At 38.7% G+C, this 12,852-nt stretch overlaps 1 protein-coding gene across 1 annotated transcript in view; it reads right to left on the bottom strand.

Annotated features, from left to right (window-relative positions):
• The window catches only part of Atg4c (autophagy related 4C, cysteine peptidase), a 58,122-nt gene that overhangs the window by 42,928 nt on the left and 2,342 nt on the right, over positions 1–12,852 (bottom strand). Inside the window, exon 2 of the mRNA XM_013020641.1 lies at positions 4,667–4,809. Within this exon, the coding sequence (XP_012876095.1) occupies positions 4,667–4,742 (76 nt within the window). The 5' untranslated portion in view covers positions 4,743–4,809. The remainder of the gene's footprint in view (positions 1–4,666; positions 4,810–12,852) is intronic.

Genomic DNA, 12,852 nt, shown 5'->3' with positions numbered 1-12,852 from the left:
CTCAGCACCACATAAGCAAAAAGAAAAAAAAAGCCAGAAGTGGCGCTGTGGCTCAAGTGGTAGAGCGCTAGCCTTGAGCTGAAGAGCTGAGGGACAGCGCCCAGGCCCAGAGTTCAGGCCCCACGACCGGACCCAAAAAAAACAAAACAAAACACAGTGCTACAATGTTGATTTTCTAAAGACGTGATTTTTATGTAGTTGCTACATAATGTACTTCATACAAATATGTATTTAAAATAAAAGTGATACTAATATTAATTTGGCGATAATTTAGAAGCCAGATGCACCAATTTGGCTTCGTTATGCTTCACTGGAATTACACTAGAACAGTTGCTGTGAGGTCATTCCTTCCCCATTCAAATAAATGCTGCTTAACACTACCAAATTAAACTCCCTGTGGCTCAGCCTTGATCAGGTAATTTTTCTGCTCAAAAAAAATTCCTGTTGCTTGCTAACAGATTTATTATGAACTTCTCAGTCATACAAAGGACTTTTCCTAATATGATAAAGATTATCTTTATGATCTTATCCCACTATCCATCTCTACTCAAAGTGGGCTTTGCCACTGACGTATGCTATCACCTGATAAAAACATCCTCCTCAATGTCACTCTGTCTAAATCCTAGTATTTCTGGCTCTTCTTTTTTTTTGGGGGGGGGCGGTCATGGGGCCTGAACTCTGGGCCTGGGCACTGTCCCTCAGCATTTCAGCTCAAGGCTAGCACTCTACCACTTGAGTCGCAGAGCCACTTCCAGCCTTTTTTTTTCTGCTTATGTGGTGATGAGGAATCAAACCCAGGGCCTCAGGCATGCAAGGCAAGCGCTCTACCACTGAGCCACCTTCCCAGCCCTATTTCTGGCTCTTCTAAGCCATTTTTCCTTTTTCCCACCTGAGTCTGATTCTCTTCAGCTCAACTCCAATAGGAAATTGAAATTGGTATTTATCCACTGAATACTAGGAAAGGAACTATTTATTTAATTTCAAGCCACAGATGTGCATTTCTATTATTATCTTTAGGTAGTTGAAAAAAGGGTTTCAATGTCAATTAACAAGTACTAGATGTATTAAAATTTTATATATACTATCTTTTAGAAGTATGATTAGTATCATAATGGAATAATTCTAATCCCCAAAACAGTAGCAACTTCTATCTCATAAACATAATATTTTCAAAGCAAATCCTAAGAACTTATAAAACAAATTCAAATGAAAAGAAACAACTTTTAAGCATAAATGTCTCCCTTTATCCCTACCATTTGTAGTCTATCTACTTCTACAAACACCCTTCAAACCTTTCTCAAGAAAGGAAGAGTTGGGGCTGGGAAGATGGCTCAGTGGTAGAGTGCTTGCCTTGCATGCCTGAGGCCCTGGGTTCGATTCCTAAGCACCACATAAGCAAAAAGGAAAAAAAAAGCCGGAAGTGGTGCTGTGGCTCAAGTGGTAGAGCGCTAGCCTTGAGCTGAAGAGCTGAGGGACAGCACCCAGGCCCAGAGTTCAGGCCCCACGACTGGACCCAAAAAAATAAAATATTTTTTTAAAAAAAAAGAATTAAACTTAGAAGCCAGGTGTCATTGGTTCACACCTGTAATCCTACCAGTCAGGAGGCTGAGATCTGAGAACCATGGTTCAAAGCCAGCACTGGCAAACAATTACTCCAAACTCGTATTTGCAATTAACCACCATAAAAAACCAGAAGTGGAACTGTGGCTCAAGTGGAGCCTTGAGTGAAATATCTAAGGGATAGCACCCAGACCTTGAGTTCAAACCTCACTAGTAGCACAAATTAATTAAATACCACTGTTCGATATAAAAATGATATGTTCACACCAAAACATACATGAGTGCTCAATAGTAACACTGTTTATAATGGCAAATAGTAGAAAGAAGACTGAGTCAGGAGGTGCATGAGTTAGCAGCCAGACTGGACTACCTAGTGAGTTGCTTATATGAAAACAAACATAATAAAGTAAAATGTGCAGGGCACTTGTGACTCACATCTATAATACTAGCTACTCAGAAGGCTGAGATCTGAAGATCTAAGATCTGAGGATTTAAAGCCAGCCCAGGCAAGAAGATCTGAGACTTTTATTTCCAATTAACTACCAAAAAGTGAAGTGGAGCTGTGGCTCAAGTAGTAGAGTGCTAGCCTTGATCAAATGAGCTAAGGGACAGTACCCAGGCCCTGAGTTCAAGCCCCAGGACCATCACAAAAATAAAGGAAGGGAGGGAGGAAGAAAAATTGGTTCAAGCAAGGAAGGTGGTTCAAGTGGGAAAACACTAGCCTTGAGCAAAAAAGCTCAGGTACAGTCGCCAGGCCCTGAATTCAAACCTCAGGACCATATCAAAAATAAAAAAATAAAAATGAAGTACTAAAACTCACTATAACACAAATGCACTTTGAAAATAATATGCTGAATTATTGAAGCCTGACACAAAAGGTCAAAAAGTAGGTGACAGCTAGGCACTGGTGCTCACACCTGTAATCCTAGCTACTCAGGTGGCTAAGATCTGAGGGCTGAGGTTCAAAGCCAGCCTGGGCAGGAACACTCTGTGAGACTCTTATCTCGAATTAACCACCAGAAAACCAGAATTGACACTGTGGCTCAAAGTGGTAGCCTTGAGCTGACGAGTTCAAGGACGGCATCCAGGCCCATAGTTCAAGCCCCTCAACAACAAAAAAAAAGGAGATGGTATTATTTTTTTGATGGTATTATTTTTATAGATTGTCTAGCATAGTCAAATCTAAAGACAGAAAGTACATTGGTAGTTTCTAGGAACTACAGAGAGAGGAATAGAGACTGAGTGCTAGTATAAATATAGTTAGTTGCCTTGGGGATAACTGATCATGAGATACTGATGATGGTTTTTAATATATTTACTACTTTGTACATATATTAAAAACTAGTGTGCTATATATTTTTAAATTGACAAACTAAAATTCTGATGTGAGCCTACCACCCAGTGGTAGAATGTATGTTTAAAGTGAATTTTTAAAAAATTAAAATTTGAATCATACACTCTGAAAAAAATATTTTACAGTATGTGAAATATATCTTAACCTTAATTATTCAAAACTTAAGCCAGGCACTGGAGGCTCACACCTGTAATCCTACCTACTCAGGAGGCTGAGATCTAAGGATTGTGGTTCAAAGCCAGCCTGGACAAGAAAGCCCATGAGACTCTTATCTCCAATTAACCATCAGAAAACCGGAAATGGTGCTGTGGTTCAAATGGTAGAGCGCTGGCCTTGAGCTAAAGAGCTCAAGGAAGGGAACCAAGCACGAGTTCATGAACAACAATAAGTAAATAAATAAAACTTTAAATGTACATTCAATGTACATTTAATGTAATTTACATTCAAAATGTAATGTTGTGTTACTTCCAAGTGACAGCCATCTATATAGCTACTTGACCATCACTTCCAGTGTACCAAAAGCCAAATACTCATTGTTGTAACTTGAATTTGCATTATAAAGCACTTCATTGAATTTTGTTATCATTCTTACTTTATGGATATGAACTTCTTTCTACTGAAACTAATTCTGCCAGAATACTTCTCTCTCTTTGAGGGCTTCTTCACCTTCAACAATCCTTATGAGATTTGTTTGGCAAGAGTAACTAGCTAAAAACAAAGACCTGAGAGTATAGTAAAGTCAGAACTTTATTATACTGAACTTCTATTTGGTGTGTTCAGAAGTCAATTTTGTTTACTTCCTGATTGAGAGATGAAGATGCCAAAAATTGAATATGAACAACACAGTTATTATCACCTGAATAAATTCTATCTGCTTTGGAATGTTAAAAAAAAAAAAATCCAGGTGGCTCATGCCTATAATCCTAGCTACTCAGAAGGCTGAGATCTAAGCATTGAGGTTCGAAGCCAGCCCATGCAGGAAAGCCCATTTCCAATTAAGCACTAGAAAACCAGAGGCAGTGGCTGCAACTCAAAGTGGTCACACTAGCCTTGAACGAAAAAGCTCAGGGACAACACCCAGGCCTCGAGTTCAAGCCCCAAGACTGACAAAAAAAGAAAAAAAAGAAGAGAAGGGAAAGAGAGGAGGAGAAGGAGGGGAAGAGGGAGGAGACGGGGTGGGGAGGGGAGGAGTCCTAGCTATTCAGGAGGCTAAGATTGGGAGGATTACCAGCCCAGACAAAAAGTCCTTGAAACAACTATCTCAACCAATTTAACAAAAAATGCTGGGGGGGGGGGGGGGGAAGGGACAATTACTGGACAGTCATTCAAGCTAGAAGTGAAGGGTAAACAGGAAGATCTCGGACCAGACTAGCTCCAGCAAACAGGGAGACTGAAAACTAATGAAAGCAAAATGACTGGGATATGTGAATCAAGTAGGATAGCAGATGCCTAGCAAGCATGAGGCTCTTAGTTGAAACTCCAGTACCTCATTATAGTAATAACAATAATGATAATAATAATATGATATCTATATATTCTATCAAATTAGGGGGAAAATACTACTCAGTATGAGTTTCTAAGCAATGCTCATAATAATATTCAACTCTTTCTTTAAAAGATTCTTATCTACACTGCTTAAAAAAATAGTCTATGATAAAGTATTTCATTCAAAAGTAATGGTGACTTAAGGAAGATAATATATACATCTTTAAATACTTCTTTGTATTTAGATAATGGACAAATCATACTCACTGTATTTCATGTTGTTCCAAGCAGATACAAATTTGGTTTTTAACTTGTCAACTTCATCTGTTCCTGTGGCCTCCATATTCAAATTCTAAAGAAAAAGCCATCACTTGATTGTATTCTATTGTAGACTTAATCTTCCATACTGACTTAAAGAAAAAGATCAGTGTAAAATTAGTAATTAGTACATATTGCATGATGCCATACTTTAAAGTTACTTGTGTGACTAAATAAAATTTGAAATAACAGAAACAATCTCTCACTTTACAGAATATTACATAATATTCTGTACTTTAACTAAACAAAACATTCAACATCAAATGTGAAACAATTATCACATAAAACCAAGTAATAACCTTCAATACAATAAAACCAAATACAATAATTTTAAGTAACACAGCTCAGCTGTGATGCTTGTATGTCTATGTAAGATTTGTTTTATTTGTAATCAAAAAGAGTAATTTAAAAAACACTATTTTCAAAGTGGCAACTTCTACTTATATTGATTAAGTCATTACTTCCATATAAATTACTTCCATATAAATTCTAGAGGCTTTGTTTTATTTTTAAATCATGGCATATCCTACATTTCCTTCCAATCTCAATGCTGAGGCATTTTTAAAAACAAAATGGCTTAAATTTACAACAGAATTTGTTTTACTTTAAAAACAAAAAAGAATAAATGACGCTTTAAGTGTTTCATAATATGATAAAGGAAAATTGAGAAGTGATATAACCCGAGCAAAATTTATGACTGAAAATTCTTGTCCTTATTTGCAATCATTCATAAATAATACTTTACTTTTCAAGAAAAGAATACTGTAGGGAATATTACTCTTTCAAAGTTATAAATATCTCCTCAAAAATATTGATACATACATTTCTCTAACAATAGGCATCCTATTTTATAATATATAACAAAAGCTACTATTTATATATATTATAGTTTTAAGGCAGAAAAAAACAATCTACTGGAAAAAGTTAAAAAGCGCTAACTTGTCGCCGGGCACCAGTGGCTCACGTCTGTAATCCTAGCTACTCAGAAGGCTGAGTAAGATCTGAGGATCGTGGTTCAAAGGTAGGCCAGGCAGGAAAGTTTATGGGACTCTTATCTCCAATAAACCACTCAAAAAACCGAAGTGGCCCAGTGACTCAGGTAGTAGAGCACTGGCCTTGAGCTGAAGAGCTGAGGGACAGTGCCCAGGCCCAGAGTTCAAAGGGGGAAAAAAAAGGCTAACTTGTCTACAGCACAGAAAGTCCAAAAGATGTGCACAAGATGTAAGTGCACAGTACCCTCCAGATCAGGTTGGATGCTAGTTATTCACACCTAAAATCCTAGCTACTTAGGAGACTAAGATCTGAGGTTTGAAGTTCAAACTAGCCCAGGCAGAAAAATCCACTTTACTCTTATTTCCAATTAACAAGCAACAAACCAGAAGTGGCAGTGTGGCTCAAGTGGCAGTGTGGCTCAAGTGGTACAGCACCAGCCATAATAAATTCAAGCTCCACTACTGGCATTCAAAAAAAAAAAAAAAAGAGCTAGTAGCTGACCTAATCCTAGTTACTTAAGAGACTGAGATCTAAGGATTTCAGTTCAAAGCCAGCCCAAGCAGGAAAGTCCATGAGACTCTTATCTCCAATTAACGACCAGAAAACAGGAAGTGGCACTGTGGCTCAAGTGGTAGAGCACTTGCCTTGAGCTGAAGAGCTAAGGGATAGTGCCCAGGCTCAGAGTTCAAGCCCCATGACTGACAAAAAAAAGAATTTTGTTATCTATCCTAAAGGCAGATGATTTCAAATAGGAATATCAGACAGATTTTGTAGGCTCTGTGTTTATTATTATTCTAATAAAAGTATGAATAACAGACTGAAAAACCACAGTAGACAGTGAATATTTGCTACTACTGTACAGCACTAGGACAGAAATGGCAGTCTACCCAGAAATAATAGAGATGGACAGAAATGGATACATAAGGAAACATGTCACAAAGGCCTAGAGTCATGGCTTAAGTTGCAGAGCATTTGATTTGCACAGTTCAATCCCCAATACCACCAAAAGTTTGTTTTTAATTGGTGATGAATAGTGAAGGTAAAGGAATATGTCAAAAATACACCCATGGGCTGGGAAGGTGGCTCAGTGGTAGAGCGCTTGCCTTGCATGCCTGAGGCCCTGGGTTCGATTCCTAAGCACCACATAAGCAAAAAGGAAAAAAAAAGCCGGAAGTGGTGCTGTGGCTCAGTGGTAGAGCGCTAGCCTTGAGCTGAAGAGCTGAGGGACAGCGCCCAGGCCCAGAGTTCAGGCCCCACGACCAGACCCCGCCCCCCCCAAAAAAAAGCCAGGTGCAGGTGGCTCATGCCTCTAATCCTTTCTACTCAGGAGGCTGAGATCTGAGGATCAGGGTTCAAAGCCAGCCCGGGCAGGAGAAATCTGTGGGAGAAGTCTGTGAGACTCTTATCTCCAATAAACCACAAAAAAACCAGAAGTGGCACTGTGGCTCAAGTGGTAGAGTGCTAGCCTTGAGCTGAAGAGCTGAGGGACAGCGCCCAGGCCCAGAGTTCAAGCCCCACAACCGGACCCAAAAAAAAAAAATACACCCATACAGATGGTACTGATCATGGAAACAGGGAACATAGGAAAGGGGCAGGTTAAAGGAAGATCAAAACTTTGATATGAAGCTTATGGCACCTGAGATATCTATGAAAGATACAAGTAAAAATTATTAATCTGTTTAATCATTTAATAAATTTTAACCGGCATTGTTCTAGGAATTAAGAGAGCAGAGAACAAAGGCAATGAATTAATTACTTTCATGTAGCCCACACTGTAGATATATTTAACAGGAAGTTAGTTATATAGATCTAGAGTCAAGGAGAGGTGTAGGCTGGAGATTAAAATTAATTTGTAAACTGCTGATGTATAAACAAAAATTAGAGCTAGAAACACATTCCTCAAGGGCTTTGCCTTGTTCTTATTTGTACCTTCAACAATTGGCACATGTCTGGTACTTGAGGATATTTAAGGCCTCCATGAAATAGCTCTGCCACTTACTGAGCTTCCTCAAGTGATATTCCCTCACATGTGCCACATGGTGAAGCCATTTTTTGTTTATTCTTTGCCAGTTCTGGGGCTTAAACTCAGGGCCTGTCCCTAAGCTTCTGTTTATGTGGCACTAAGGAATCGTACCCAGGGCTTCATGCACGGTAGGCCAGAACTCTACCAGTAAGCTATATTCCCAGTCCTGAAGCCATTTTTAATACTAATATTAAAGCTTCTTGAACTTGATATGCTATCTGATACCTCCTTGCCCTTGTAAATGTTTCCTCTGCCTCAAATGCCTTCCCACTTACCCTCACTGTTAAATTATCTTACTATCACAAGCCCTAGGACCCAGCTTAAGTCTCACCTCCTTTAGTAAGACTGGTTAAAAGTTACCCAACTTCACATTCAAGTTAAGACTGGTGCCTTCCTTTTAACTCTCATGGGATCCTTTGTCTTCCACTGTCACAGTGCTCATCACGTTACATAGTCATCACTTACTTTTTCCCTGTCAGCTATACTAGACAGTAATTTTTTTAACTGTATTTTTTTGTCTTTTCTTTTTTAGTACTGGGGATCGAACCCAGGACGTTGCACTTGCTAGGCAAGCGCTTTGCCACTGAGCTACATCCCAGCCCCAGACAGTAATTTTTTGAGTGTCCTTAAATTCTGTCTGGCATACAATTGGTTCTCAAAAATATTAAATGGATGGGGCTGGGAAGGTAGCTCAGTGGTAGAGCGCTTGCCTTGCATGCATGAGGCTCTGGGATCAATTCCTAGGCACCACATAAGCAGAAAAAGCCAGAAGTGGCACTGTGGCTCAAGTGGTCAAGCACTAGCCTTGAGCTGAAGAGCTGAGGGATAGCGTCCAGGCCCAGAGTTCAGGCCCATGACAATATATATATATTTTTTTTAATGGATCACTAAATGATAAATCAATGAAACACAGGTAAATGGTAGTAACATTTCACAAGAATTAGAATTATTTTTAACTGACAACTAAAATTTATGTTAGTCTGTGCTAGCCAGGTACTGGTGGCTCAACCTGTAATCCTAGCTATGCAGGAGGCTGAGATCTGAGGACTGAGGTTCAAAACCAGACCAGACAGGAAAGTCTATGAGACTCTTAGCTCCAATTAACCACCAGAAAACAGGAAGTGGTGCTATAGATCAGTAGAAGAGCACTAGCCACCCAAGCTGAGTTCAAGCTCCATGAAGGACAAAAAAAATCTGTGATTTCATGGCAATAGTGTTTGTTTTATGAAATTAGGTATATATATATATGTATATAAACATTTACAATTGTTATCTCCACTTAGCAGACTGTTACCTTCCTCAATATCACTTTTGTTTGTCTCTTCTTAATTTTGTTTTTAAGTCTACTTTGTCAAATATTAGTATAGCTACTCTGCTTACTTCTGGGCTCCATTTGCTTAGAAGGTATTTTCCTATCTTCACTTTAATCTTGTATTTGTCTTTCTCAATACAATGTGTCTTCCATAAACAAAGACACTGGGTCTTGTTTTCTATAATCAACCTGCTGATATGTGTCTTTTGATTGGAGAATTGAGGCCATTAACATTTAGAGTTATTATTATTATTATTATTATTGTCAGTTTGTTTCTTTCAATGCCTGGTTCTTTTTCTAATCCTCATTTGCTTTCAACTTCTCTAGTGAGTTTGTTTTTGTTTTTTTTGTCAGTCCTGGGGCTGAACTCTGGGCATGGGCACTGTCCCTCAGCTCTTCAACTCTTTCCAAGCCCTCCTGGATCTAAGAGTTTCTACTAAATTTGCTGTTCTGATGGATTTCCCAGTGTGACTTGTGACTTCTCTCTTAAACTTTGAATATTCTTTCCTTCTTCTGTACATTTAATGTTTTAAATATATGTCTGCACTGGTTGTTTTCTGATCTTATCTGTTGAGTGTCCTCAAAGTTTCTTGTACCTGAATGACTGACTCTCACAAGTTGGGAAATTTTCTCCCATTGTTTTATTGAATTGGTTTGTTGTTGTTGTTGTTATTTTGTTTTGTTTTGTTGTTGGTCTTGGTGTTTGAACTCAGGGCCTGGGAACTGTCCCTGAGCTTTCTTGCTCAAGGCAAGTGCTCTATCACTTTGAATCACAGCACCCCTTCCAGTTTTATGGTTGTTGACTGGAAATAAGAGTCTCATAGACTTTCCTACCTACACTGGCTTAAAACTGAGATCCTCAGATCTCAGCCTCCTGAGTGGCTAGGATTACAGGCATAAGCCACCAGCAACCAGTTTTGATTGTTTTCTTATCCCTTTGGATTCCACCTCCTCTCCTTCATCTATGCCTATGATTTTTACTTTTAGTTTTGTAATACATACATGTTCCTAGAATTTAAAGTTTATTTTTAAAGATCCAAAAACCGGGGCTGGTGGTAAAGTGCTTGCCTTGCATGCATGAGACCCTGGGTTCGATTCCTCAGTACCACATAAGCAAAAAAAGCCAGAAATGGTGCTGTGGCTCAAGTGGTAGAGTGCTTGCCTTGAGCTGAAGAGCTGAAGAACAGCACCCAGGCCCAGAGTTCAGGCCCCATGACCAACCAAAAAAAAAAAACCATAAACCTTGAATCTTCTAAACCCAAACTTTTTAGGCAAGAGAATGTGCATGCATATATTTTCTTCTGCATCAGAAAGTATGACTTTGCTTCTGACAGTTCCCAATAACACTCTGGATAGTTGTTATTAATAAGGAAATGTAGATGTACTAGAGTAACTGAGAGAAATAAAGACAATGACAAGTTAGATGTTTTGAAAGGGAAAGTGTGCATCGTAAATAGTAAGTCCAAAATAACAATAAACAAACAAGGTAAGATATGCAACAAACACAGAAATTATTGAGCTTAATATGACCTCAAAAAATTTAAACTGGCCCATGCAGAAAAGTTCATGAGACACCAATTAAGCACAAAAGCCAGAAGTGGATCTGTGGTTCAAGTGGTAGATCATTAACCTTGAGCAAAATAACTCAGGGTCAACACACAGGCCTTGAGTTCAAGCCGCAGGACCAATGCAAAATTTTTTTTTAAAAAGAAGAAAGTAGAGATGTGGCTCATGTGGTGAAACCCCAGTCCTGAGAGCTAAAGCAAAGCAAGGGTTCAAGGCCTGAGGTTCAAGCCCCAATACTAGTATACACACACACACACACACACATTTTTTTTTTAGTCGGTCATGGGGCTTGAACTCTGGGCCCAGGCACTGTTCCTCAGCTCTTCAACTCAAGACCAGTGCTCTACCACTTGAGCCACAGTGCCTCTTCCAGTTTTCTGGTGGTTTACTGGAGATAAGATTCTCATGGACTTTCCTGCTTGGGCTGGCTTTGAACCACAATCCTCAGATCTCAGCCTTCTAAGTAGCTAGGATTACAGTTGTAAGCCAATAGCACCCGGCTCACACAAAATTTTTGAAGAAGAATTTCAACTCCAAATCTCCAAATATAAAACATAAAACATCTGAACACTTTATTTTCACTATTTATATAGAGTTGAGGATAACAAAATTATCATCTGTGGTCAAAGTAAAGCTAAAACTGTACTATTTAATAAGTCATATGGCCAGTTTTCATATGACTAAAATGAAATTCCATTCTTTCATAAAGATTAAGGCCAACTTTATTTAAATGACTGTTTCTAAAACTCTTTAGAACAATCAGAGATTATTTTGTAAGATGATCCCTTGAACCATGTTCTAAAGTATTGTAAATTGAGACATTTTATAAAGAATTAAGCAAAATTTCCTAATGAGATTTGCCTGGTAGCATGTTAAAATTCATTATAAAATAAAGTAATTAAACTTTAGTACTATTTAAATTTATGATTCTTATTAGCACAGAATGACACCGAATAAAACATACTAGAAAGTAGAGCAATAAATCCCAGCATATTTGAGCACTGAGATTAGCAATATCTCACATCAGTTAGGAAAAAATAGCTATTTTAATAAATAGGACTAGAATAACAAGCTAATCTGTTTTAAACAATAAAGCTCTATGACTACCTCATACTTTGTAAGTTCTAGATGGTCAAAGATTTCAATGTAAATGCAGCCAAAAGTGGTGGCACACACATATAATCCCAGCATTGGGCAGTCTGAGGCAGGAGGATTTAGAGTTTGAGGCTAGCCTGGCTATAGACACACAAGTTCCAAGTTAGCGACGAGGGATGCAATTAAGTAGTAAAAATCTTAAGTTCAAACTCCAGTACCAAAAAAAAAAAAAAAAAATCAGACTAAGGCTGCTCCTAACAGCTCTACAAGTGGTATATTCAAGACAAACTCTGTCAGGAGAAAGAGAACATTTGTGAAGAAAATCAGTACTATTTTTTCCTTGAAGGTGAAGCGTGATCCTCAAGGCAAAGAAGTACTTGTTACCAGGATGGTGAATGTGAAGAAGAGCAAAGGATCAGTGCTTCTCCATTCAGGTAAGAAGCTAAACTGCACAATTGATACAACTAACTCAGACCTGCTGGCTTTCATGACACGTAATGAATGCTCAGCCTCCTTTCAAGATAATTTCAAAGACATAGGCAACATGATCTTAGTAATAAAGTAATAAAATCTTCAACTTCAGCCAGGCAAATATAGACATATATACATATATTTCATTATCAGAACTTAGACTGAAACTTCACATTGGCAAACAGAATTTGTTGTTAAAAGGGAGTGAGCAGGGGCTGGGAATGTGGCTCAGTGGTAGTGCGCTTGCCTTGCATACATGAGGCCCTGGGTTCGATTCCTCAGTACCACATAAGCAAAAAGAAAAAAAGCCGGAAGTGGCGCTGTGGCTTAAGTAGTAGAGCGCTAGTCTTGAGCTGAAGAGTTGAGGGGCATTGCCCAGGCTCAGAGTTCAGGCCCACGACCGGACCCAAAACAAAACAAAACATTTGGGAAGTGAAGCTGTGGCTCAAAGTGGTAGAACACTAGACTTAAGCAAAAAGAGCTCATGGACAGTGCCCAGGCCTTGAGTTCAAGCCCCAGGACCAATACATACATACAAAGACACATACATGTTTGCATACATACAATATTTAAACTATTTTTATTAAAAAAATTTTAAGGGGCTGGGAAGGTAGCTCAGTGGTACAGCACTTGCCTTGCATGCCTGAGGCCCTGGGTTCAATTCCTCAGCACCAC

Source organism: Dipodomys ordii, unplaced genomic scaffold (assembly GCF_000151885.1).
Source record: "Dipodomys ordii isolate 6190 unplaced genomic scaffold, Dord_2.0 Scaffold51, whole genome shotgun sequence".
In the NCBI taxonomy this organism is placed as follows: domain Eukaryota; kingdom Metazoa; phylum Chordata; class Mammalia; order Rodentia; family Heteromyidae; genus Dipodomys; species Dipodomys ordii.
The sequence above is the reverse complement of the archived record's forward strand: the minus strand, read 5'-3'. Positions and strand labels throughout refer to the sequence as shown.